This window comes from Hylaeus volcanicus, chromosome 7 (genome assembly GCF_026283585.1).
Source record: "Hylaeus volcanicus isolate JK05 chromosome 7, UHH_iyHylVolc1.0_haploid, whole genome shotgun sequence".
Lineage (NCBI taxonomy): Eukaryota > Metazoa > Arthropoda > Insecta > Hymenoptera > Colletidae > Hylaeus > Hylaeus volcanicus.
In genome coordinates, this window is record NC_071982.1 from 22,015,016 (window position 1) to 22,040,169 (window position 25,154).

Below are 25,154 nucleotides of genomic sequence, written 5' to 3' on the forward strand. Positions count from 1 at the left end.
GACGATAAAATTTTGTTTCTTTATTAACAATTTATCGCCAATAATACAATAATTTACATTTTGGAGTACACTTGCGTTTTGAAGCACCAAAGATTATTCAAACAAAGGTTATAAACTGGGTAAATTATCTTTTCATAAGTTAAAATAATTTGATTAAATCAGGGATAATAATATTGTACCAGCAACCCGTTCTGTTTCTAAAACGTATGTACAGATTGAAAATGAATAGAATTAAACATCGATTCGATTTATGCCCATCAATCAAAAGTATCATTTTCACAGAAATGAATTTAAATGATACTTACAGTAATATTGCATAGTTTACTTTCTATACACAAAGCATTTATAATACAACCTGTTCAATCATTCAACATTTACTGCAGTGATCCTTCACTGTTACATATCGTTTTTGTGCGGCCTTCAAATTAACACGTAATACTTCAATTTTATTTTATTTGTATACTATTGAAAATAATGTTAATAATAATACTTCGAGATGTAACTAATGTTTTCCAATTTCATAACTCTTTCCCGGGTTCCGCTTGTTAATATGTACTAGTTCAATGTGCATCATTAAAACAGTAATTTGAAATGAGTTTTATGAAATAATCTTTTATAAGACAATTTTCAAACAATACTTATTTTACTAGTTGCCACATAACATATGTAATATGAAGGCTTTTTGAATGAAGACGGTTAAAGCATTAATTCGTTCAATGTTACGATTTTCTGTTCTCATAACAAGATGCGCTTTTCCTCTCATAACAATATTCACAATGTTCTTAATTTTATAGGTAATACATAAAATAATACAGTTATACATTGCAGAATTTCTATTCTGACACGATACTCATTTTTTTCTTTTTGTAATACCATGTAAAATAGGTTGTGCTGTATCCAATTTTGAGGTTAATAAATTAATATAATGTGTAGTCGCTACAAGGAATATATGCTTTTTATAACTGTAATAATATTTGTTATTGAATTAAGCATAGTCTTAAAAAAAAAAGAAAAGAAGTTTCTGTAATATGTATATTCAAATATGTTTGTTGGAATTTATACAAATGATTGCACAATCTATTATGCATAGTTTATATTGAGCTAATATCATAGTTCATACATCTCTCCAGGCATATCAATGTACTATTTAAATACAATTTTTTGATAAATGTTTGGTCTTCTCTTGGAAGTGAACCAACAATGATTATGATTATATTGAAAATCAACAAAAGTACACTTTGTATGTACCTGGTATTAAGTACCTGGAGTTACAGAAGTATGTTATGTAAATGAAAATATATTTAAAACATAGAAGGAGAACAGGCTCACTTTTAATAATTAAACCTTACTGTCAACCATGTCTACGTTGATTTTATAATACACATATGGAAAATAGTCGTTTTGGCCGAAACCTAACCCTGGTATATCCACGCTCTGCTTAAACAAATCAATGTACATAGTAAAAACAAAGTAAGAACCTTCATAATGGTAATAATAATATATTATAACTTACGTCTTGATTTGCTTGAGCAGCTGCACCAGCTGTAGCAGAAGAATCTAAGTGAGCATAAAGCTGATTGAGAACATCGCGTAATCGCCTTGCACACTTTTTATGTGGATGCAGTAAAATTGCTTGAAAATTCACAGGTAAACCATACCTATTAAATTATTGATGTAATCAATATATGTATATATGTATATTTGAAGATTATATACCATCGGATATTAAAAGGTATTACCTTAGAACGGATTCTACAAATACGCGCAAAGCTTTAACATGAATCCATGCACAGAAACATTCGCTGAAATTAACCTTTAGCCAACGTACAAGAGGTCCAAATTGTTTCTTTTTATCAGTTACAAGTTTCGTAATCTCATTTTTCCCTATAATATATACCTTAGTTAATGTTATAATTATAAGCATATATTAAAACAGCTATTACCTGCTGCTAATTCTTCTTCATTGTATGTAAAGTCACGAACAATGAACTTCTTTTCACGGGCGTGTAATTTAAATTCTTCGGTAACTTTCTTGAACAAAGTGACGGTAAATAAACCATACTCAGCATCCTGAGTAATAAGTTGTGTACTACGCGGCACTATCATATTCGTTAATTTTTCATATCCACTGTGCCATTCCTGGAAGCTGGTTCTGAAGTTTTCATGTAACAAAATTCATTATTAGATGTTACCGATAACATTCGGGATACCGTATCGAAAAATTAAATAGATATACCTTGGTACAATGACAAGTAACGTCGTTAAGTATTCGCTATCCAAGATAAAATGTTCCTTCCTTACTAAATCTGCCAAGTTTCTTGTTAATAAACTTCCTCTGTACAATGATAATTATTTAAAGTTACTATTTAAATAGATTTCGAAAATATATTGACCAATAGCTATAACGACATAAACATATAAAACACTGAATTTGCACTGAATTTAGTTATGATCTTACGTTTGTTTCTTTTCAAGGTTTTGTAAACTGCCTTTTAAATTATTATATGTTGTGGATTTTGTTTTGAGGTCTGCATCAATCTGACCCACTTGTTTACTGATAATATCAGCAATATTTCTCAGCGATTGTTTGATAGGATATTTTGCCAGATCCCACTGGAATCGAGTTATATATGATGGAAGATCACCTAGTAAATTTAAAATGTTACAGTAATCATTTCGTGGAACAACATTTTCCATTTTCTATATAAATATTCAAACAGAGCTCACGAAATTTTAAAAGTATAGAATTCTATATAACATGCAATGTTTAAATTACATGTAATACTAAGTGCTTAAATGTATTTCCAAATGTAGTATTGAATATATATATAATTTAATGATTCAATAAAATTTAAAAGCTAAAAATGATAAAGCTCTGTTGAATTATACAGTATATTGTACAAACACGTGAACAAACTGTATGCATTTACAATATAATATGTACACAAAATAGTGAACATGGAGATATTTCTCAATTAAAACATTTTACAAAAAAATGTTCACAATTTTGCGTTTTTTAAACACATGTGTGTACATATATGTATGCATATGAATATGTATCTAATTAAACTAATCTTAGCTGGATTGAAATTAAAATCATTTTCAGATTAACTCTGTGATAAGGATAGTATTAACAACAATGAGATAACAGAGAAAGACTGTTTCTACTAAACTCATTTCTTTTGATTCTAGTACGCTCCTTACTAGTTATTAGCATTACAAGAATAAGCGAGACATTAACAAAATACAGCATGCAAACATTAACGTATAGAAGCATTTTATATTATCAATGTATCTTTTTATTATGAATTTTCATTCGAATCGATCATTCGAATAAAGTTCTTTCTTTGATAGACAATATTTTTAACTAGAGATTAGTCTGAATTAACTTTTGTTATTTATCCAAACACTTGTATAGAAAGGAATTACTCGTAAATCACGTTTGAATGAATTAAAAATATATAATGTTCCAGCTAGTCCCTTTAATCAACTTTATAATATAAACATATATAAATATAACATTAAAAATTACCTCTAAGTAATACTTTTTTTAGGTCATCCTATTCGTTATTAATTTAAAAAATAAATTATATTTTTTAAAAATATTCATTCAAACAAAATTTATGATAACTCTGTTGTAACTAATATAAATTTTGGAGTACTGCATTATCATGATTGTTTATAAAATTATTGATTTGTAAAATTTTTAAGTAAACGCACGCACGCATGCACACTTGGTTCGTTAGAGTTTGAATGTGATGAGTACTATAAAGTACAGTGATCATTGATATTATTGTAGTTCTCTCAGAAGGAAAGCTCTGAAAGCTGTACAGGACATGATACATACTATTGCTGTCGTTATGATTCCTATGGCTAAACGAGATCTCTTTTCTCTCGTAGAACTACACAGAGCTTTTCATCGGAATGTATTACAATAGATACTATGAACTTTTTGTATGTTCTATAAATTATTCCGTAGTATTGGTGTCGTTTGGTGTATATTCGTGACCTAAATGATGTTTTGCGCTATGAGACATCGTGACATTGACATACAATATGCAGCTAAGCCAAGATATCTAAGCATTTCATGCCAACTCTTTATGAAGTACTTTATTAAAGTTGATCAGTAGGATGTATTTTGTGAAATGGTAACTTGTAGTGTTGAAGGGTATTGAGCACCATACTGTCTTCAAAATCTATCTGAACATGCGAAACAGTATTGTATAAGTCCATGTACCGATCGATAAGTGTTTTTAAATTTTTGTTAATCGTGTCTCTTCTGTAATCTGTGCTAGCGTCCATAATACATATGTTGTACATGTATTACAGTTTGTGCAGTATTGTCCGTTTATCGAAAATTATAGAAAGTAATAGTTAAAAAGCAATGTGAAAGCTAGGTATGGGAAAAATGCTAAAGAATATATTGAAAGAAATAAAATCATATAAGATAGTGTTGCTTATTTCAAATGTAGCACACATCTCGTATGACTGTTCTCAAACCATACTTTAGATAATATTTGTGAATATAGCGAACATTTTGTATCCGCAAACATCCGTGATCTCTAGTAAATTATTTGAATTTTAATGTTATTTAAGTTAATTAATAAAAGTAACTTAAAGTAATGCTTGAATAAGTATATTCAAAGAACCAACTGTGCCAACATACTCTAACTGTTAAAGAATTCTATAAATCGGAAGACAGAAACGAAGTAAGGTATAAAAAGACATAAAAAAGACGGAAGTGACAAGAATCTATTATGTGTTCATTCATTCTTCCACAGCATCTGGAACAATTGATTGAACGATATCCAAAAATATTAATCGAATATGGCCGTTTGCGCTACCAAGAGTGGACTTAAAGAGAAAGAAAATTGACAAATTTTTTAATGCATCTTACAATTTGTGTAAAAAAACTTGTGAAATATTTAATCATAACTAGGACGCAGGAGTAAAAAAGAACTAGCTAAGAACTTAAAACATATTAGAGCATTTCCCGAAAAACAATTTTTCCGAACGTACGCACATTTGTTGCCAATTAAAATGTGCTAAAAACATGGGCAGATTTTGTTTGTAATCTTCCAATATTTTATTTCCTGCGTGCACGATAAATCAAATTTTGTTGTAACATCACCGAGGAAATCATTGCGATACAACGTAAAATATTTGATATACTAGGGTCTTTTATTTCAAATCGCAAGCTAAGTAAACTAAGCGAAGTATTTTTCCTTTTGGTACTGTCTCACTTCGTGTATGCTGTAAGCACTGGAGAGAGATTGTCATGACTTTTGTAAAGTGTCCTCTTTTTTCATTTCCATACGTAATCAATATATGTACAAATACACAATGTATACTTAAGTTATAGATATAAAACAAATTGTGTCTTTTGAGCAATGCAAATTCAATTACAAAAAATAGTGTGGATAATTTACTTACAGTGAGAGAACGAAAAACAATATACATAATAAGCAATGCTTTCCGATTCGACACAGCACATTAACATTTAAAAACGACTTTAATTAATCTATTATATCGGAGGCAAAATTCGGCAGAAAATACGCCAGCATTACAAACATTGCATATGTAGTGCAGCTGTGCAAAATTGACATAGAAGGAAATGCGCACTAGGATCATGAAGACGCTTTCGTTAACACTGGCTGATACTAAAAACTGAAACAAGCTGTAGCTCTTTTCCGAGTAAAGGTACAAACAATCGATACAGGATTCAACATATCACGTATCAATTTTTACAATTTTCTCAGGAGTCACAGATGGCCTCAGTTTCCAGAATCAGCCTGTACAGTGATCGAGAAGAACGGAAACTAGAGTAATGTAAGTCTCGATTGATTTCTTTTCTTAGAACTTGTTCCCTAAGCAGAAGCTGCATGCGAATAATATCACTGTTTAGAAAATTCAGGTACCACGAAATGACAACCTCTCTCTTTTCTCTCTCTCCTATATTCTACCTCCAAAGGAGATAAGACAAGACAAGAATCGGTCGCTAAACGGGCGAATCACGAGGTGCACAAGGAAAATAGGTTTGAACAAGTCTCGCAGCTATGTTGGGAGAAAGGTTCGACGGGTTGACCTGGCGGTGGTAGGACGGGTACCTGGATTGGGCAAATTGCCGCTATGGTCTTGGTCTTGGTCGCTGTTTTGGTCCGCATCGTCTTCGTCGTCGTCGTCATTGCCGAGCGATTTGCGATTGGAGGTAGAACGATCCGCTTTTTCGGTAGTCCGATGACGCGTCGCCGACTGCCATCTGGTCTCTCCTTCGCTGCTACAGTTTGATGAAAGGGAGAGGCTCGGGCTCGTAGGGGTAGGACTGGGAATTGGCGTGGAAGAGGTAGAAGCAGCGCACCAATGCGCGTGGTAGCATGAATATACCGATAAAGGATCGTTCGATGATCGGGCATCGCAGAGACCTTGAGGACTGTGTGATGATTTCTTTTCGAAATCGGAGGGATGATTATGATGTTTATGACTATGATGATGCTCGTGATGGTGATGGTGACGCTGGTGATGATGCTGACCTAAACAGGCGGCCGGTTCTGGATCGCATTTCTCCAATTCCCTCCACTGCTTGTGGTGTTCCTTTGAAGTCTTGTGTGATGGAGTGACGGGGGTGTTTGGCGGGGTGTCCGGACCCCCTTCGGGGCTCGAGCTCTCCCCATCCATTGACGTTTGACCTATCCATTACAGCCCAGTCCCAATCTTCGCGCGATTTTTCTTACGTCTCGTTCAACTATTATTGCGTCCTACGCAAATGCCTAACGACAATGCTGTCGAAACTCAATCAAAATAACTCAAAAAAAGAGAGAAAAAAAAACGGGAAAAAAGAGAGAGGAGTATTTAGCGTACAGAAACCTCAATGTCCTAATAAAAACTCAATTACGAATTATAACGATACAAATTTTGTATCGACTTGTGTCAGAGGTGCCCAGGCTAAGCTTTTAGGAGGCACTGAGTCTTTATCAAAAAAATTATGCACCTCATGATTAGATTATCAAATTATCGACATATATTATTTATATTTTTCATGTATCGCATAGTAAACTTTTCGTTAAATACTCCAATGTGATCGAAATAATAAGAAAATATTGGAAAGAAAGTAATACGTAAGTGGAATGAACAAAAAAACTGAAAACTATATGAGCAAATGATATGCAATGATTTAAACTTGAATTGCAAACAATCAATAATGCCAAGTGAGATACAATAAACGAACGAACTAAAGAGAAAAAGAAAGAATCTTTGTAACAACTCATTGGAGCTTGGTGACCACAGTAACCCAAGCAACTCCTTGCGTCCTTTGTAAACTTTTAACATCGAGTGTGGTCTATGTAGTATATCAAAATTTGTCTCCCACCTTAGTATACAATACTTCATGTTTGTGTTTTAAAATTTGTTGTAGCTTTATACATCTTTGATGGTGCACATGTATGAGCATTTGTTAATAAAATAATAAATAAGGTAGGGAAAACAGGGTTAATGTGGTCCAAATTAAATAAAGCAAGCCAAGCAACACCACAAACATGAAAAATTATTCGTAGTAAGTAATAAATGATATGATCTCTAACCAAATAGTAATAATAAGCATTCTACAAATATATAAATTATACGATGTGTACCATAATTAGAGTACTGTCTGCAATTTTATTATAAAAAATGAAAAACATTCACTTTATAAATGTAAATAAAAGTAGATATAAAAAGATGTTTGCATGGATTAAATTAAATACAAATGTGCTTAACATGTTCACGGAGGGGGGTGCCTTTTTCATATGATATAATTAATTTTTCTCTTTATATTTTGGATATCACATATTATCTATAAGTTTGAGATTTATGGTACACATCATACTTATAGCGACAAGTATTTTGCCTGTATATTTTCCTCAATAAGGGAAAAAAAAAAATGTATGTCAACTCGGACATGTTTACTAAAAATATCATCGTCGTATTATACTTAGCGTACACAGACAAAATTTTGCTTTCATCTATTAATCTATTAATATAGGGTACTGAGGAAAATAAGGATCAAAGACTCTAAAGTCGTGCTATCGTTATCTTCAATGAACAAATTAAAAATCTTAATAAATCAACTGATACATGTTTAAGATTATTATTAAAGAAAAATTTTAAGTAGTGTGTATGTTTTGTGTTGTGTATAGTATTCACTGATGTTTTTGCCAACCGATATTATTTTATGTTAGAACATCATACACAAAAAATCGATCGATACCTGTCTGCAGGGATCCAAAAATAATAATTGCAACTAGTGCTCTATTAAATTACTATTTAGTAATATGAAAAAAAAGAGATAAATAATTTTGGACCCCTGAATGTTTGGCAACCTACCCTCTTCTATTGGAGGATAAATATAAATTAAAGAGCAAATTTCAAAGGTACAAGCACAACATAATTGTACTCACTATTGTTGGCCAAAAGATTTTCATGAAGTTTGTCCCTTTGGTCTTCTAAGACTTCCCCCAAATATGTTGCAACCTTGCGAGTTATTTGTTCAACATAAATATCAAGCTTTCCAAGATCATCTGACAGACCAACCAGCTGATCCAAGGTTCCAACCTTCAGATCCGGAATGTGAAATTTGTAGTTGACTGATAAAGAATGTTGTATGGCAGTCAAACTGTTCATAGTTTCCCATGTCTGCTGACATGTTTTATCCCCTGGTGCAGATATTAACCAATACTCCGTCATTTTGAATAACGTTTCAAAATAAGTATCCTACTGTGTCTGAAACATTGTTTTACATTGTATAAATTATATTTGACATTGCATTGTATGAAACAAACTTACAGAGAAATAATATAATTGAATTTTTCAGTTTTTATAATGAATTGAATAAATAAAGGTTAATTTAATTTTAAAATTAAAAATTGATTTATAAAAAGAAAAAAAGGCATTTTCGTCAACAACCACCTGCTTCACCTTCGAGCGATAAGCTATCGATCTGACATATGTATAAGTGTCATATAAATGATTTCAGAGACATCGTTCATTGATTATAGTTGGTCAGCTGTATATGAAAAAATCAATAGTACAAAATTAAAAGTGTAAAGAATTTTTAAGAGAGCCATAGTCTTGTAAAAAGTTAGATAAAGGAAGGGGGTGTGGCACAACGTATTTCCTCGACTACAGTATTATGTAATTAGGCGCGCTTTCCACGTGACATATACTAAGCGCAAGAATGGCGCGCTGAACTTGCACAGTGATCAATATAGGGAAGTGACAAGTATGCACGAAATTATATACGAAAAAGTATGTCCTTGAATTGACGACTACGCGAGGACATCATCACAAAATCGGGCTTACTGCCGAAACGACTTAATGGCGCCCACTAATAAACCATTGGCAAAATCGATAATACAATAGTCCTTCAAAATGCGTCACATATCAAGTTCCAAACTATATGGAAGGCCAAGATCAATTAGTAAGACGTGCTATCGTTAAAAACGTTTGAAAAAATTGTATCAGGAGATTCTGACAGATACTCTCGACACCCTTTAATCATAAAACATTGATTATTACTGCTTTACTACTTGACAACAAAATCCTTTCCGTATCGGTACGTTTTGTATAATAAACGAATCATTTTCACTTACCAAATATCGTGTCACGCGTCTTTGTTTGCAGAACAGGGCAGATGCTTGAATTTCTCAAGAAATTCAAAACATTCGCTGTTCTAATCACTCCTCGTCGAAACCATCAGAAACCATTGTGACCTCACGTGATGACAATTGTGTGCTGCTGCCTTACGACCCGCCCGGCAACTAAAATATAAACTGAAAGGGAACATCATCAGCTGACCCGAGCTCGGGACTATCTACAACGATCGCTAACTGTTGCCAATACACTCAAAACTTTTTTTCTTAAATTTCCATGGTAACATGTAACAGTACTTTCGAATTTTTACCTATTTACGATTTGTTCTTTATATACTGCGAACATCGATCTTATATTACGGTAATATTTAATAACGTTATGCTTTTCGCGAAAATGTTCTTGTTGCAAATAAAAAGTTGGTACAACTGACATTCGCTTACTTGTGTACTATAATTCATTGATTCTCAACTTCTTAATCGAGTCGACTTATCTCAAAAGTAATTTTCAATTTACTGATTCTTTTAGAAGTAGATAATTAGGATAACAATATGTTATAAGGTAAAAAGTATAAATAAATTGATTCACTGATACATGAATAGACTCATCAGAGGTCGCTGAGGTCTAATTGAGAATTGAGAACCCCTACTAGCTATTACAATCAATCTATAATAGCATTTGACGAATTGACGTAGATCTTGTTAGAGTTGGTTAGAGTATAACAAATCATAATTGTTTTTCGATTTTAGTTTATATATCAATATATACATCATGGGTTGCGATGGTGGAACTATTCCTCGTAGGGATGAGCTTGTCAGAATTAAAAAGAAACCCGAACAGGTAATTACGTATTCGTATTTATGTGTAATTTGTACAATGTATGCAAATATCAACGTTTCTCGTAATACTGCTTATATAGAATCTGTAATCTATCGAAGTTTAATACATATACATTGCACATGAAAAAACGAATTTAATTGTCATATACTTTATTAAATCATACACTAGTAAGTTTTAATATAATTATTTATAGAAAGATAAAGAGGCAGAGCTAGCATTTAAATGGAGACATTGCACGATAAAACAATTACCATTAGAGCCACCAGTAGTTGGTTGTGCTTTAGGTCGTTTGTACAGCAAAGAATCTGTATTGGAAGGCCTTCTCGATCGAAGCACGCTCCCAGAATCAGCACAACATATCAAGAGCTTGAAAGATGTAAAAAGTCTAAATTTAACTTCAAATCCAGCATTTGATGCTAATAAAGCAGAAAAAGGAGACTGTTATGCAGATGGAGGAAAAAGTCCATACATCTGTCCAATTATTGGACTAGAGATGAATGGAAAATACAAATTTTGCTTTTTGTGGTCGTGTGGTTGTGTAATGAGCGAACGTGCGCTTAAAGAAATCAAGAGTACAGTAAGTAGTTTCATTAGGAATATTAAAATGAAGATTAAAAAAGCTTAATGATAAATTTTGCAATAATTTTCAGACATGTCATCAATGTCAGCAATCTTTTACAGAGACAGATGTTATTATTATAAATGCAGAGGGTGATGATCTTAAGTTAATGGAGAAAAATATGCCAATTAGAAAAGTTGCTCAAAAGAAATCTAAGAAACAGAAACATAGCGAGGATAGTCAAATACAAGATGTTACATCTGATGAGATACCAAAGAAGAAAATCAAAAAAGAGGATAAAACTGCTACTTTTAAAAGTAATAGTAATAGAAGCGAAGCTGAAGATCCAGCATATAAAAAAGTTAAAGACAACTATAGCGTTGCTAAAGATCCCAAAGCATCTGAAGTTTTCAAAAGTATTTTTACTACCCATAAGACTGCAGCTGAACAGGATAGGGCACATTGGATTACGTACAATCCATTTTACAACTGAATTGTTATTGATTTCAATATAAACAATTTTAGAAACATACAATTATTGTTTTACATATCAACAACGTTATACGCAAATAGTAAAATCTTTTCGTGTCACTACATAAATAAATTTATACATAAAAAGGTATAGTCTTATTGTTTGTATAATTTGTTTGATTGTTTAAATCATTCCTAAATTAAAAATATTGTATTACTACTTAGTGAAATAAATTTTTGTAACAAAATCTGTATCATATATTAAAACAATAATTATTACATATCACAAGTTAATAACAGTGGAAAAAAACTTATATTATTCTTCTATCAATATTAATATAATATAATAATTCTCTCATATATGCTTGTGCACTACAAGTAAATATGTATTTTATAAACTTAAAGATTAATGTGTTTCGTAAAATACACATACAAATATATAAAATGTTATTAATGATAAGCCACAACTATATCTTCACAATTTGTTGGAAATGCAAATTTATATTTATTTTCCTTGTATTTTACTAACATACTTCTATATTTATTTGTAATAAAACCTATATTGTGACTTAAATTTATTTAAATAAATTACTTTAAGCGATTAAATAAAGAATAATACAACAATTTTGCATTTTCATGTATGTATGTCAACCGAAATACGTATATGTATAGAATGAATTAGTGATACACGAAATTTATCAAAATAATGTATGTCGAGTACTGTAAGTTTAAAGGCACATAATATAGTTTGTTCTTCTCTAAGCGTTAACCATAGATAATTAAACATTATCTTGTAGTGGTTGAAAGTTTGTCAGATATAAAGTCACATTTAAGGCACTCTGCGCACAGAAATTGTTTGAATAACTCTACGTAATCTACCGACTGTTCGTTTTCTTCGAGAATGTCTTTTTGATATTAAGCAATACCATCGATTTAATAAACAGAGAACAATAACTCCTACAATAATGATTCCTGCCATGTAGCTCCACTTACTTGTAAATATTTCACTATTATCTTCATCGGTTTGTTCTAATTCGTCAATATTATTCTGCTCCGCGTGATGTAGGGTAGGAATGTTTGCACCGCCCACTCGCCTTCTAAGCCATAGAGGACTCGAATCTTGCAACACTGGATTTACTGCAATTATTGTATCTCTTACAGATAGTAATTTCTGAGGTTTATAAAGATTTCTGAAATAATATTAAATTTATTTATAAATTAAAATCAATTACCTATTAAATAATATTAAGTACGTAACCTACAAAGTTTATATTTACTTACATAGGGACAGATTCATTTAAAGGTCTTGGAATAGCCAGGATGATAGTAGGGCAAGATGGAAGTGGTCGAATGTGGCCAGTATTAGTATTTTCAGGTAGTAACACTTTACTATGACGTCTTAAATGACTACCTTCCATACGTTGTGGTAATTCACTATCTAAAATACCAGGCTTTTCAAGAATATTTGCCTTGGTCTGACTTTCGTCAGTAAAAACAGTTGCAATATGACCTGCTGTTGTGTACTCTAGTATAGCATCAAGCATCCAGAAGCAAGCTAAAAATAAAATAAGGTTAAGAATTTGTATATTCGTTAAATTAGTATAAATTTTAAAACATACGTTTCTGTAAGTGACTATCGTCGATGCAATTTGAATCTCCATACACCACAATTCTGCCTGGCACAATATTTATTTGATCTTTCATGTTATATTTTTCCAAGTTTCCTTTATCCGTTATAACATTGTTGTCATGGTTATCATGATACATTTTTTTAATATTCTTATAGCTGCTTGTTTGAAAAAGTCCAAGAATTGGCACAGAAATTGTAGATTTTGATTCAGATTCAAGTAAAAGCTCTTGTCCTTGATCATGTAATTCGACATAAATAATAATTCCATCTTTTGGAAACCTTGATTTATAGAAAAATTGATTTCTTGTATAATAAATTATTCACTGGTTTTGGAAATTCATAATTAAATAATATAATTTTAATAAAGTTATCATACCGGGTGATTGTAGTTCCAGAGGCAAAAGTTACAGGAGGATGCTGACCAAGAGTAAATTGGCCATTGCGCACTTGATCTCCAAATGCTATTCCCCAGTTGGGATATAGCAGATCGTTCAAGGCTGGAACGTTTGCTCCACCCGTATCTGGAATCCACCACTGTCGAGTATTTTCATCGTAAAATTTTACCTTCCTCATAACAGTAACATTATACCAATCTGCAAATACTATTATAGAGAGACTTTCCTCCTCTACATCTCGTTTTAATTTCGCTACCTGAAATAGATTTTCCATTTTATAGCAAGATTAATTTATTACCATAATAATTATTGATAATTATACATCATGTATAACATTACTTCTTCGGGAAAAAATTCTTCTTCTGTGTCCACAATAAGCAAAGTACCATAATTTTTGGCATTAAAACAAGTGAACGGTGCACCGAGTACCTCTAAATAGTAACCCGCATTACGTAAATGCTGATACATATCTTTGAAATTCGTGTGGATATGGTCACCATTCCAATCGAGGGGGTCATTTTTTGCACGTAAATCATCTCTTGGAAAATATCCCGGAGGATAACGTAGGTTATGATATTGATCCCACAGAATGCGTTTACTATTAAACGAATATCATGAATTTAAATTGTATCATCAGTTTTCATAATAATAATAATAATAATAAAGACATTATTTTTATACTTACTGACGGGGCGGTGTAGGAATAACCTTCGCCTTTAAAGGTAGTTCTATTTTAGATTGTCTTGGTTTTTCTTCTCCATCGCTTGGTGGTGATTCAATTGTAACAGATATATAACCTAAATATAAAATTAAATTTCACAAAGAGAAATTTTTACATACATCTTAAAAAAATATTTTCAACCTTGCGCTATGCCTTGCCAGTCACGAGCAGATGATGGAACAGTTATTGCAACTGCTAACCACCCAGACCACGGCCAGAGAACATCACTGTGAGTTATTGATACATCGATTCGTTCACCGTTTCCATTACCGGTATAAGGATGCCACAAAAGTTCTGCTACATGTCCAGATACTCCCAAACCGTTTATTATAGTTATATTTACAATTGTAGGCATACCAGTATGATACACAGCTTGTGTACAGTATGGCCACATATACTGACATTCAGTTAGATCTATATAGCTAATAGCACATCACATACTTATAAATATAAGCGTTCAACTGTATCTTATGACATAATGTAAACGAGTAATTACCTTGGACTAAGAGTAGCAATCGGTGTATACGAACGAAGAAAATGAAATGCTCGCAATAGATCCAACTTTCCTGCGCCTTGTTCAAACATTCCAACTCCTGGTAAGCGACGTGCTGAACCAAGCAATGCTTGTTTCATGCTTGCTGGAGTTACCTTAGATCATATATAACTTGTAACTTAAAACAAAAAAGCTAACGCATATAACAGTGTTTCTTAAACTGTAGTCCCCGAACTCGTTAATGAAAGCAGGAAGGTGCAGTTTAAGACACACTGATATACAATATATCGAAAGATACAAATTTAAGAAATAATTACTCTTTGTTTAACAGTTTGAGATCCGTCTGCTTGTACGAATCCACTGGCTAAAAGTGCTACAGCTCCAGCAACAACAGGACTAGCAACAGAAGTTCCAGACAATGTTCTACAACCTGTTTGCAATGCAGATCCTCGTACTCCTGATCCATATGTAACTAAATCAGGCTTCACTCTCCCATATCCAGAGGGTAACTCCCATGTTGTCATTCCTCGCGATGAAAATCTTGCTATTTGATCTTCCCAATTAATTCCACCTACTCCGATGACGTCCATTTGATCCGCGGGATTATTCAAAGTACTGTAATTAATTAAAGCAAGTCCTTTAAAAAATCATTCTTTCCAATCTAAAATTATATTTCATGAATAATTTTGTAATTCCTTACCCATATAAAGGCCCGTCGTTACCAATTGCAGAGATCATAATCACACCATTTGCAGTTAGTTCCCACACTTTATCAACAAATGGATGATCCATAAAGTCTGGCCCACCGATACTAAGATTCAATACTGTAACTTTTGTAAGAATAGCATAATTGAATGCATCTAAGAACCAAGAAGTGTAGGACACCTATAAAAAGTTGAAAGACTTTTCAAAAATTTAAGTTTAAGTAAAAAATATATGTATAAAAAAATGTCAATAAAGATACCTGTGTATTAGTAAAAACACGAAAAATATGAAGTTCTGCATCAGGTGCAAAACCAAGACAATCTATACAAGATGATGCGATAACTCCAGCTACAAATGTCCCATGACCCAACCCATCTTCTAATGTTTTTTCATTTGTCCAATTTGAACGTTCTTTAATCTTTTTAAAATGAGGATGACTAGCTGCCAGCCCCGTATCAAATATTGCTACCTAACAATAATCATTATGCATATAACAAACACTTTTTTAATCTCTTTTGAAAAAATTATGTAAAGCTATAGTATTTACCTTGACACCATTTCCAGTAACACCCATTCCCCATAAAGCATCAGCTTGAAGTATACTTGTAATTTGTCTTGGTATGGCTCTTAGTAATCTGCGGGATGTATGTCTATTGGTTGATTGCCAGAATTGGTTGTTCTAAAATTTACATCATTTTTGAATGTAATTCTTTAGTGTCTATAAAATGTAATGAAATATAATGTAAAAACTCACATAATTGTTAATTTTTCTTTTAAAATTTTTATATTCTGGAAAATCAGCATCTTCCGATGTATTAACAAATTTTAAACTTCTCTGTACAAGTCTTTGAGGAGTTACTCTCCTAATTAGAGGATGATCTGTTAAAGCATCAAGGCCATTATGTTTATCTGTTTCTTCCAATCGAACAACATCAAAGTCACTAGGAAAATTGTTGGCCAAATTGTCACGAAATAAAATCTTCCAATTATGAATGCCAGATGAATTCAATGCAGCTCTTATATAATTTTCACGTGTGTGTGATTTATAATAACCCTTAAATGCAACAATGTATTCATTTTCAACAATTCTATTGGCAAAGTGAATTTTTACTTGTTCTGGACCAGTGCCATGACATGGTAATTTGGCAGTATTAGGAAGATCAGAATTAATAGAATTATTACTATCGACTGAACCATTTACTTGGTTGCACAACAGTTCAATTCCAATACTAAGCACTAACAATAAAGAGATATAATGCCAGCATGTATGTGGCTTCATACTATTAATATCAGCTGAAAAATAATGAATATAATTTGTAATATATAGTTGCTACAAACAAAAAATTGAATATTTATATAGTGTTATTATTTTGATGGTTATTAATAAGAAAAATAATTGGTTAATTCTGTTTATGATAATGTAATTGTATTGCAGTTTGTACTTATGGTTTAGTAAACTTACATGTAGTGAAAAGACATAATTTATTAAATGGTTGTTTTCCCGATCATACTTCTTTTTAATGGTTCGAGTAATAAGAAATGAATGTAATATTCTTTTATTTGTTTAATTTTTAAGAAATCCAGAAACGGCATAAAGACGTTTTCTTATTGTCAAAATTTTGTTTTGATGTCATAACCTAAACGGTTTCAAAATAAAAATCAGCTTCGATTGAAAAATCGAAATGTTCGAAACATGCATTTTCATTCAATATTTTCACTTTTCTTACTTCTTAAAAGTACAATTGATGCGTCTTGCTGCGAATAAATTACATTTAGGAACAATGAACAAACAAATCATAATGCAGCGTATTATCGTACTGTTTACAGAACTTCACATTGTGATTGCACAGTGTTAGGTTAGAGTGCTAGATGTCAGTAACTGTCAGTAACAGTAATGGCAAGTAACAGAAATCAAGTGTTTGTGTTATCTGTTCGCTGATAAAAGAATTAAAATACGTCACTTCTGTCTTATGTGTACAAGAAGTACATTTTATAAAAACAGTATTTATTTGTTGGAAGAATTTCATGTAAATTACATCGTAGAAAACTGAATGAAGGTAAATAATTTCCGCAAAAACTTAACCTCTAATATAAAATTACTTTTTATAAGTACATATTTTGTAAGGTAAGTACATAGATTTTAATGTATTCGAATTGTTCATAAGGTACATAAGATACTTTATAGTTTAGAATATGAAGTGTTGAAACACTTGTCATACGTATGCTGTCTGACCTTTATACGCACGTGACAGATGATTGTCAAAAATGTTTGATTGTCGCGTCTTGTTGATTTAATTTGTATTGCACATATATTTTGCATCGTGATTTTTTAAATATTCATATTTATCAAATTACTCTAAATTCAATCTAATTATTTTATATATAGTTTTGAATAAAAACAGTGAATAAGTGAATAATTTCATAATGGCATCTAATGTGCATACCGATATGGAAGAAGAGGCATTGATTGAAATTAATTTACCATTGTCTACTCACAAAAACAATATGACAATGAATGAAGAAAGCACAATAGCATCAGTGATCATAGAAGAATTAGATGAAAATGCTCTTAGTAATATGAATGTAGATATGACAGAATTTGTTGAAGCAAATGCTTTAGAGATGAAAGATATAACACAAGACATTATGCCAGAAGCATATTCTGAAGAAAGTAGTACTGTCATGGATATTACTACAGACATTGAAGATCAAGACATATTACTGACTGCTGATGAAGAAGATAAATTAACAAGACAGTTCTTAAACGGAGAATTAACATTCTCAGAGTATTCTCTAAGAATGGATCAAGGTGCAGATACAGAAACTGTAGAAACTGATCTTACTAGGTAGTATTCCTGTAAAGACTCTTGTACATTATGTAAAACACATAGCTACAAATTTTTTTATTTGTAGAAATGATAATGTGAACGAAGAAATAGAAACAAATGTATCTATTTATCGCAAAGCACCAAAACGGTATAAACGAAAGAAAAGAACACTTCCTCCAGTTCTGCAAGGTCTCATGGGCGAAGCAAATTTAAGATTTGCTAGAGGAGATACAGAATTAGCTGCTCAAATATGTATGGAAATAATTAGGCAAGTGATTTTCCTAAATTTAAAATACAGACAGCATGCTGCTGTATACAAAGAGCACATATTACTTTGAGATTATAGAATGAAACAATGTAAATATTGTAACTTTCCCTTAGACAAGTGCCAAGTGCTCCAGAACCATTTCATACACTAGCAATGATATACGAAGCAGATCAGCCAGAGAAGTCATTACAGTTTGCCTTAATAGCAGCACACCTCAGTCCAAGAGACTCTGATCAATGGGTGCGATTGGCAAATATGTCGTTGGAAAGTGGCAACATCAAACAAGCTATCACATGCTATAATAAAGCAATTCAAGCAAACCCAAAAGATATAGACTTATATGAAACACGAGCACAACTTCTAGAACAAAATGGAGACAAAAAAGCTTATTTAAGAGGTTTTTCAAAATTAGTTCATCAATTAGAACCAGAGGATGGTAATAATATAGTTAAGTATGCTAAGATGTTAGCCAAACGTTATATGGAGGAGAATAATAATGAACAAGCATTAGAAGCAATGGAAAATATTTTTACAAAGTGCCCTACTTTCATTACTTTGGAAGAAGTTAATATCATGACTGAGATATTAATAGCGCTAAAAAGGTTTAAAAGATGCTTACACATTTTGACTAAATATACTTCTATCTGGGTAAAATATAAAAATATTACCGATAAACAGAATCCACATGCAACAGTAAAAAAATCAGAAAACGAAAAGAAAGAAGAACTAGAGGATCGGGATATAGGTGAAATAGAAGCCTGTGGAATACCAGATGATGTTGTTGTCGATTTAAAAGCAAAATTTCTTATAATCCTTATTGAATTAGATCAAATGGAATTGGCTGAAAATCTTTTGCCTAAATTTTATTTGAATGAAAATCCAGAAATTTCTGGTGATCTTTTCTTAGATATAGCAGAAACTTTGATGGGGAAGAAAAAATTTGAATGTGCTTTAGCATTGTTAGATCCATTGGTAAACAGTAATAATTATAGTTTAGCAGCAGTGTGGTTACGACATGCAGAATGTTGGGTTGGCTGCAAAGATTTAAAGAAAGCAATAGAATCTTATGAAATTGTTACAAAGTTATCATCTCAGCATTTAGGTGCTAGAATAGCTCTGGCCAAACTTTACCAATTAAAGGGTCAGTACAACAAAGCAATAGAAATTCTTGATCAAGATCCCGATTCAGATACTTTAGATCCTCGAGTAATTTACCGTAGAACATTGCTTCTTTATAAGGTAAAGCGATACGATGAATATTTTCGATCTGGTATGTTACTTTTCTCCAGACATTGCGTTTATTTAAGAAGCAAAGTTGAGCTCAATACATTAACTAGGGCATATGGAACACGACAACGTATAGAGTCATTGAAACTTCACAGATTGTCACGTGGGGAGAAATTTGAAGAAGAAAATGTGCCAATCTTTCTCAATACTACAGAATTAAGTGAAAAGAATGAATATTTCTTACTTGTCCAAATGTGTAAAGTAGCTTGTAAATTAAAGAAGTATGGTTTATTGCAAAGAATATGTTTAAGTGCTTTAACGTCAAAGAGATTTGAAAAGAGAAACATTCAGATTATGTTTTTATCCTTGGTCTCCTGTATTTACAATAATGATTCTTATCATGGATATAATATTGTGCGGCAATTAATTCGCATCTGTCATAGACCGAATACTTGGAATTTGTTGAATATTATTATTCAAAACGCTCAAGATTGTAGGCACAATAGATTCATTATGCGCCTCCTTGGAAGGGAAGATGTATTTTCTCATTTAAATATAATGCATGCGAACAACTGTCTTGTTTCGGGAACATATAAATATGCCCTCAACGATTACATTTCTCTCTTTAAAGTAGCTCCCAGTGCATTATTGGCATTACTTATTGGTGTAACTTTATTACAAATGGCATGTCAAAAATTGTCAGCTAAAAAGAATCAACTTGTAATTCAAGGTAATTACAGTTATACATATAAAGAGAATTCTACTTTATATAAGAAATGGAAAATTATTTAACACTTTTGTTATGAGCATACATTTTAACAAATATATTTACGATATTTTGTTGTAGCTATCGCTTTCCTGAAAAAATATTGTCAATTACGAGGTGAAGATGCTAAACAGGAAGCATATTACAATATGGGGCGAGCGTTTCATCAAATTCGTTTATTATCAGCAGCTATACATTTTTACAAATTAGCACTTAACGAAGATCCTGGAGATTTAGTTAAAAAGAACTCGTATTTTCTAAACTTAAAACAAGAAGCTGCTTTTAATTTGCATCTTATTTACTTAGAATCAGAAAATTACTTATTAGCAAAAATGTACCTTGAAAAATACATTGTAATTTAGATTAAGAACAACAGCACGTATCTACAACCAATCTTAATTATAAAATGAACGATAATACTGTAAATAAATATGTGAATATTCATATATAAATTGAAGCATTATTGTGACTGAACCATTTATCTTAAATGCTACATATGTATATCTATCTTATATATCCATTATTATTTCCTAGATACGCAAGTAAAATGAGTGTGACATTAGCTGCCCAAATTGAATTTAAAAAATTATGCAATGTCTTGGAAGAAATTAAGAAGGCACGTGCTGCTAAGAAAGTTGAGATTTTAGAGAAGTTCATTCAGCAGTGTCGTAATGCTAGCGACAAGTTAAAAACGGGATGTCCAGATACGGTACAGTTATACATTTTGTAATTAAATTGTACTGATAAACAATAACAATTACTTTTCCAAATAAAATGACAAATTTGCATCTTTAGGACGTTTCACTGTTCCCTATAATGAGACTGATTTTGCCACATCTAGAACGAGAACGTGGACCGCACAATTTAAAAGAGAAATCCCTTGCTAATCTTTATGTTCGCGTATTTTGCTTGGGTAAAAATAGCAAGGACGCAAATTATCTTATACAATATAAGTAAGATCATTACTGGATATTTATTTTTCTTTAGTATGAACGTTATCGTACCATTTTATACATCGAAGAAAAAATAATATTGTTTCAGATCTCCAACAACAAAAAAGATTTCAGGAACTGATTTTGCAGAAAAAGCTTATCAAATTCTACGAAGTCGGTTACCACGCGATAGTTCTGGTATCACGATAGAACGAATCAATCTGTTCCTTAATGATATATCATCAAGAAACGAGATTACTCAACCAAAAGATGAAACGTTTAAAGTTTTATTAGGAAAAACAACTGCATTGGAATTTAAATGGATAACGCGAATAATTCTTAAAGATTTGAAACTTAATATTGGAACAAAGAAAATACTACAAGGTGGTTACTTAAAAAATTTCATTTCAAAGTGTAACTTCTTACATTAGGTAAAATCATTCTATCTCAAGTCCCTTGCATCATCTTCCAAATATTTGGGAAGAATTAATAAAATTTCACCATTGTATCTAAGAAGTTACAGATCTTGCTTGGATTGTTTGAACGATCCTTCGTCGCGTTTCAAATTGCATTTGATTGTATGTTAGAATGACATACTTATAAGTAATGTGTTTTTCCAGTTTTTCATCGAGATGCAAATGCACTGTTTAACGTGTCATCAAATTTACGTCAGGTCTGCGATGCATTGTGTGATCCCCAATTGAGATACAATTATAATATACAAGTTTTCTCTCATTTCAAACCAATGTTACTAGAGAGATATAGGATTGAAGATACGGAGAAACTTTTCAGGAATAGTGAACGCTACTTTGTACAAACTAAGTATGATGGTGAACGATCTCAAATGCATATGAAAGATGGCAAATATAAATATTTCACGAGACAAGGGTATGACATTACAAATTATCCTAGTTATGGAGAGACTAGTTCATCAGGTATAATTCAGAAATATTGTAAATAAAATTAACTTAAGTATTTATTACAAAAAACTTTTTACTTTAGGTTTTATGAGTAGTGTATTTAGACGACTTTTAAATCCACAATGTAAATCAATAATTCTGGATGGGGAATTAATGGGATGGCATAAAGAAAAGAAATTGTTAGGTTCAAAAGGAATGAATTTTGATGTTAAAAAACTTTCGAAAACTAGTTATCATCAACCATGTTTTATTGCATTTGATATTATTATGTACAATGATGTTTTACTTAATAATGAACCTTATGAAGAAAGACTGAGAATTTTAAAAGATGCATACAAGGAAGAAGAGGGCAGTCTACAATTGTGTAAATCAGTTATGATTTCCACGAGGTATAACGAATCTTTTCGTACAACTTTAAGGATATATTTTGCATATATTTTATATAATTTTAATTACCTTTGTTAAAAGTGAAGAATTACGCACAGTATTCAATGAAAGTATACAAAATAAGGAAGAGGGAATTGTAATTAAAAAGTGTGATACAAAGTATAAACCAAATATGCGAGATGGCACTGGTTGTTACAAAATAAAAGCTGAGGTAGGATTCCCTTTTCCAAATGTTTTACTTATATTATGCACTTTTATTTTACCCGAACAATAATATTTCAGTATTCTGATGATCTGGTGGAAGATATAGATTTGATTATTCTTGGTGGTTACTATGGGGAAGGCAAATTTATGGGTTTAATGAAAAGTTTTCTGATGGCAGTAGCTTCCCCGCCAAGTACTCCAGAGGAAAATCCATCAAAATTTTTATCAGTTGTATCAGTCAGTAATGGCATTTCTAAGGAAACCTTGAATGAACTTTGGAAAAGATTCGAAGATAAATGGCAAAATGAGTGTCCTGCAAATGTGACTCCTCCTAAAGTAAGCTTTTTTTTAAAATAAATATGCGTATATAATAACACTTCAAAATTAATATTTTTCAGGTAGACCCACCAAATAAGTGGATTCGTCCTGAAGATTCCATTATTTTGACAATACGAGCAACAGAAATGACACAAAGTAACGATTATCCTACAGGTTATAGTTTGCGATTCCCAAGAGTCATGAATGTTAGAACTGAAAAACCATGGTATAGCGTTTGTACCACTACGGAACTGTTATCGCTAGTCAAAGTGTGTGCAATCAACTGAATAAATTTTAATAATTTTATACAGATTATAATCTTAATTTATACGAACTGCATATTTCGTTGTTATTCAGGACTCAAGGCCGATTCAAAAACTGACAAAACGAGAAGTAGATCGGAATGATATAGGAGAAGCTCCCGAAATTAAAGTACGTAAGACGAAACAAACCTTAACAAAATGTGAAGAGAAATCACCAAGGCCTAACATTATGGATAACAAGCCGCTGGTTCATCTCACACGACTTTTCGACGGTAAAGAAATTTGCGTGATAAATGGAGACGATGAGTTATCGAAAGAACACATTGAAGAAATTCTTCTGCAGCATAGTGCGAAAGTTGTTCAAAATCCTTTAAAGGAGAATTATTGCATTATTGTTGGTAACGTTAAAACGGTAAATATTTTGTTATATATAAACTATATTATGTTATTCGTGGAATTTGAATAATCAATATATGAAACTGAATTCTCTAGGTAAAAGCAAAAAGTATTATAGAAAGTAAAAAGTACGACGTAGTATCTTTAGATTGGTTCAAACGGGTTACCAAAGAAGAAAATTGGTCGTCCTTACAAGACTTTTTACCATGGGACTTAATATGCAGTCGTGAATCAACGGAACGTCGATTAGCACAATATTACGATGAGTATTACGACAATTTTACCGCGGATGCAGACGAAGAGAGTTTGCCACGCTCATTCAAAAAAGCTGAAGAAACGGTACTACGCGTTTTTATTATGTTTTGTACAACTTTGGAGAAAAATATCTAATTTGCAATTTGATTAATAAGCTCTTGTATAAATTTGTTTTCAGTCAAATGCTATGGAGTTTGACCATTCACAAATGAAAGAGATAGATAAAGAATTGTTTGACAGTGGAGTATCACCTTATTCTATATTTCGAGGCATGGTGGGATATTTTGATAATCAGTCAGATTGGTCGAAATTCCAATTTCGTTTTATGGCAGGAACAATTAAAGATGCTATCGACGACTCTGTAACGCATGTGTTTGTCGATGGAGATTTCATTAGTTCCGAAATTAAAAATACAATTAATAATGAACAACACGAGTCAGTAATAATTATTAAAAGTAAATGGATTGGTGAGTGTTTCAGACAAGGTCAACTTACTTCGAACGAAGAATATCTTATTAATATTTAAAATTAAGTCAGCGATGGACTTCCATTGTAAAGTGCAATACAATTTACGTACGTACACGTATCTTCAGTGGTTCTTAACGATATACATGTTATTTTCTGTAATATGAACAAATTTTTTTAAAACTCATTTTCACTATAAATTTAAAAAAACTATTACAGGTACAGGTATATACATTACGTATATGTGTTAATGAACAAATTTGTTTATAAATAAATTTACGAATCAAAGTATGGGTTCGTTTTTCAGTGACACCAACAAAAATAAGTAACAATAATAACATAATTTTTGAATCGAGTCGTGCAAGTGTTACGCTAAGTCTATTTGTAACATAGACATCGAAAATAAATATATTCATTTTGGGTCATATTTTTGTTAAGTGCTAAGAAACTGGGTACTAGGCGGAGTGACAGTTGGACAGTTCGCTCATTT

The 25,154-nt window shown here is 31.8% G+C and overlaps 4 protein-coding genes across 8 annotated transcripts; 2 read left to right on the top strand and 2 right to left on the bottom strand.

Moving 5' to 3' along the window:
- Positions 1–5: 5 nt before the first annotated feature.
- Positions 6–9,785, bottom strand: LOC128879515 (V-type proton ATPase subunit C). 3 transcript variants are annotated; one of them, XM_054128727.1, is made up of 9 exons: positions 9,624–9,785; positions 8,433–8,754; positions 6,108–6,686; positions 2,459–2,645; positions 2,237–2,335; positions 1,944–2,152; positions 1,740–1,884; positions 1,514–1,658; positions 6–1,434 (listed from the first exon to the last, which is right to left on the bottom strand). In XM_054128727.1, the coding sequence occupies exons 2-9, from the start codon at positions 8,716–8,718 to the stop codon at positions 1,339–1,341; spliced, it is 1,746 nt and encodes a 581-aa protein (XP_053984702.1). In that variant the 5' UTR covers positions 8,719–8,754; positions 9,624–9,785; the 3' UTR covers positions 6–1,338. The 3 variants fall into 3 exon arrangements, with proteins under 3 accessions (XP_053984702.1, XP_053984699.1, XP_053984701.1); XM_054128724.1 differs by lacking the exon at positions 6,108–6,686; XM_054128726.1 differs by lacking the exons at positions 6,108–6,686; positions 9,624–9,785 and adding an exon at positions 8,941–9,531.
- A 180-nt stretch (positions 9,786–9,965) lies between these two features.
- On the top strand, positions 9,966–11,642 carry LOC128879517 (replication termination factor 2). Its single transcript, XM_054128729.1, has 4 exons — positions 9,966–9,984; positions 10,371–10,461; positions 10,655–11,038; positions 11,112–11,642. Exons 2-4 carry the CDS (start codon positions 10,393–10,395, stop codon positions 11,511–11,513), a joined length of 855 nt encoding a protein of 284 aa, XP_053984704.1. The 5' UTR covers positions 9,966–9,984; positions 10,371–10,392; the 3' UTR covers positions 11,514–11,642.
- Positions 11,498–17,313, bottom strand: LOC128879507 (membrane-bound transcription factor site-1 protease). Its single transcript, XM_054128705.1, has 15 exons — positions 17,163–17,313; positions 16,898–17,072; positions 16,190–16,728; positions 15,983–16,114; positions 15,695–15,904; positions 15,431–15,615; positions 15,048–15,345; positions 14,734–14,885; positions 14,379–14,659; positions 14,202–14,313; positions 13,856–14,114; positions 13,498–13,772; positions 13,111–13,400; positions 12,773–13,046; positions 11,498–12,681 (listed from the first exon to the last, which is right to left on the bottom strand). Exons 3-15 carry the CDS (start codon positions 16,712–16,714, stop codon positions 12,321–12,323), a joined length of 3,354 nt encoding a protein of 1,117 aa, XP_053984680.1. The 5' UTR covers positions 16,715–16,728; positions 16,898–17,072; positions 17,163–17,313; the 3' UTR covers positions 11,498–12,320.
- Positions 17,313–24,955, top strand: LOC128879509 (DNA ligase 4). Of its 3 annotated transcripts, XM_054128711.1 has the most exons (13): positions 17,313–17,492; positions 21,059–21,233; positions 21,320–21,477; positions 21,566–21,840; positions 22,077–22,391; positions 22,459–22,765; positions 22,845–22,974; positions 23,046–23,303; positions 23,366–23,554; positions 23,643–23,960; positions 24,041–24,283; positions 24,378–24,772; positions 24,884–24,955. In XM_054128711.1, exons 2-12 carry the CDS (start codon positions 21,072–21,074, stop codon positions 24,723–24,725), a joined length of 2,703 nt encoding a protein of 900 aa, XP_053984686.1. In that variant the 5' UTR covers positions 17,313–17,492; positions 21,059–21,071; the 3' UTR covers positions 24,726–24,772; positions 24,884–24,955. The 3 variants fall into 3 exon arrangements, with proteins under 3 accessions (XP_053984686.1, XP_053984685.1, XP_053984684.1); XM_054128710.1 differs by having other exon boundaries at positions 24,378–24,955; XM_054128709.1 differs by lacking the exons at positions 21,059–21,233; positions 21,320–21,477; positions 21,566–21,840; ... (7 more) ...; positions 24,378–24,772; positions 24,884–24,955 and adding exons at positions 17,822–18,281; positions 18,349–18,531; positions 18,645–20,488; positions 20,606–21,008.
- The last annotated feature ends 199 nt before the right edge of the window (positions 24,956–25,154 follow it).

Excerpts from the sequence above, each read along its gene's own strand:
- LOC128879515 (XM_054128727.1), bottom strand. The coding sequence starts at position 8,718 with ATGACGGAGTATTGGTTAATATCTGCACCAGGGGATAAAACATGTCAG. Across the intron at positions 2,336-2,458 it reads AACCTTGAAAAGAAACAAAC|AGGAAGTTTATTAACAAGAA; the intron begins GTAAGATCATAA and ends ATCATTGTACAG. Across the intron at positions 1,659-1,739 it reads TTTGTAGAATCCGTTCTAAG|GTATGGTTTACCTGTGAATT; the intron begins GTAATACCTTTT and ends ATAATTTAATAG.
- LOC128879517 (XM_054128729.1), top strand. The coding sequence starts at position 10,393 with ATGGGTTGCGATGGTGGAACTATTCCTCGTAGGGATGAGCTTGTCAGA. Across the intron at positions 10,462-10,654 it reads TTAAAAAGAAACCCGAACAG|AAAGATAAAGAGGCAGAGCT; the intron begins GTAATTACGTAT and ends AATTATTTATAG. Across the intron at positions 11,039-11,111 it reads TTAAAGAAATCAAGAGTACA|ACATGTCATCAATGTCAGCA; the intron begins GTAAGTAGTTTC and ends AATAATTTTCAG.
- LOC128879507 (XM_054128705.1), bottom strand. The coding sequence starts at position 16,714 with ATGAAGCCACATACATGCTGGCATTATATCTCTTTATTGTTAGTGCTT. Across the intron at positions 15,346-15,430 it reads AACGACGGGCCTTTATATGG|TACTTTGAATAATCCCGCGG; the intron begins GTAAGGAATTAC and ends AATTAATTACAG. Across the intron at positions 14,886-15,047 it reads CTCAAACTGTTAAACAAAGA|GTAACTCCAGCAAGCATGAA; the intron begins GTAATTATTTCT and ends ATATGATCTAAG.
- LOC128879509 (XM_054128709.1), top strand. The coding sequence starts at position 17,860 with ATGGCATCTAATGTGCATACCGATATGGAAGAAGAGGCATTGATTGAA. Across the intron at positions 18,282-18,348 it reads GTAGAAACTGATCTTACTAG|AAATGATAATGTGAACGAAG; the intron begins GTAGTATTCCTG and ends TTTTATTTGTAG. Across the intron at positions 20,489-20,605 it reads GAATCAACTTGTAATTCAAG|CTATCGCTTTCCTGAAAAAA; the intron begins GTAATTACAGTT and ends ATTTTGTTGTAG.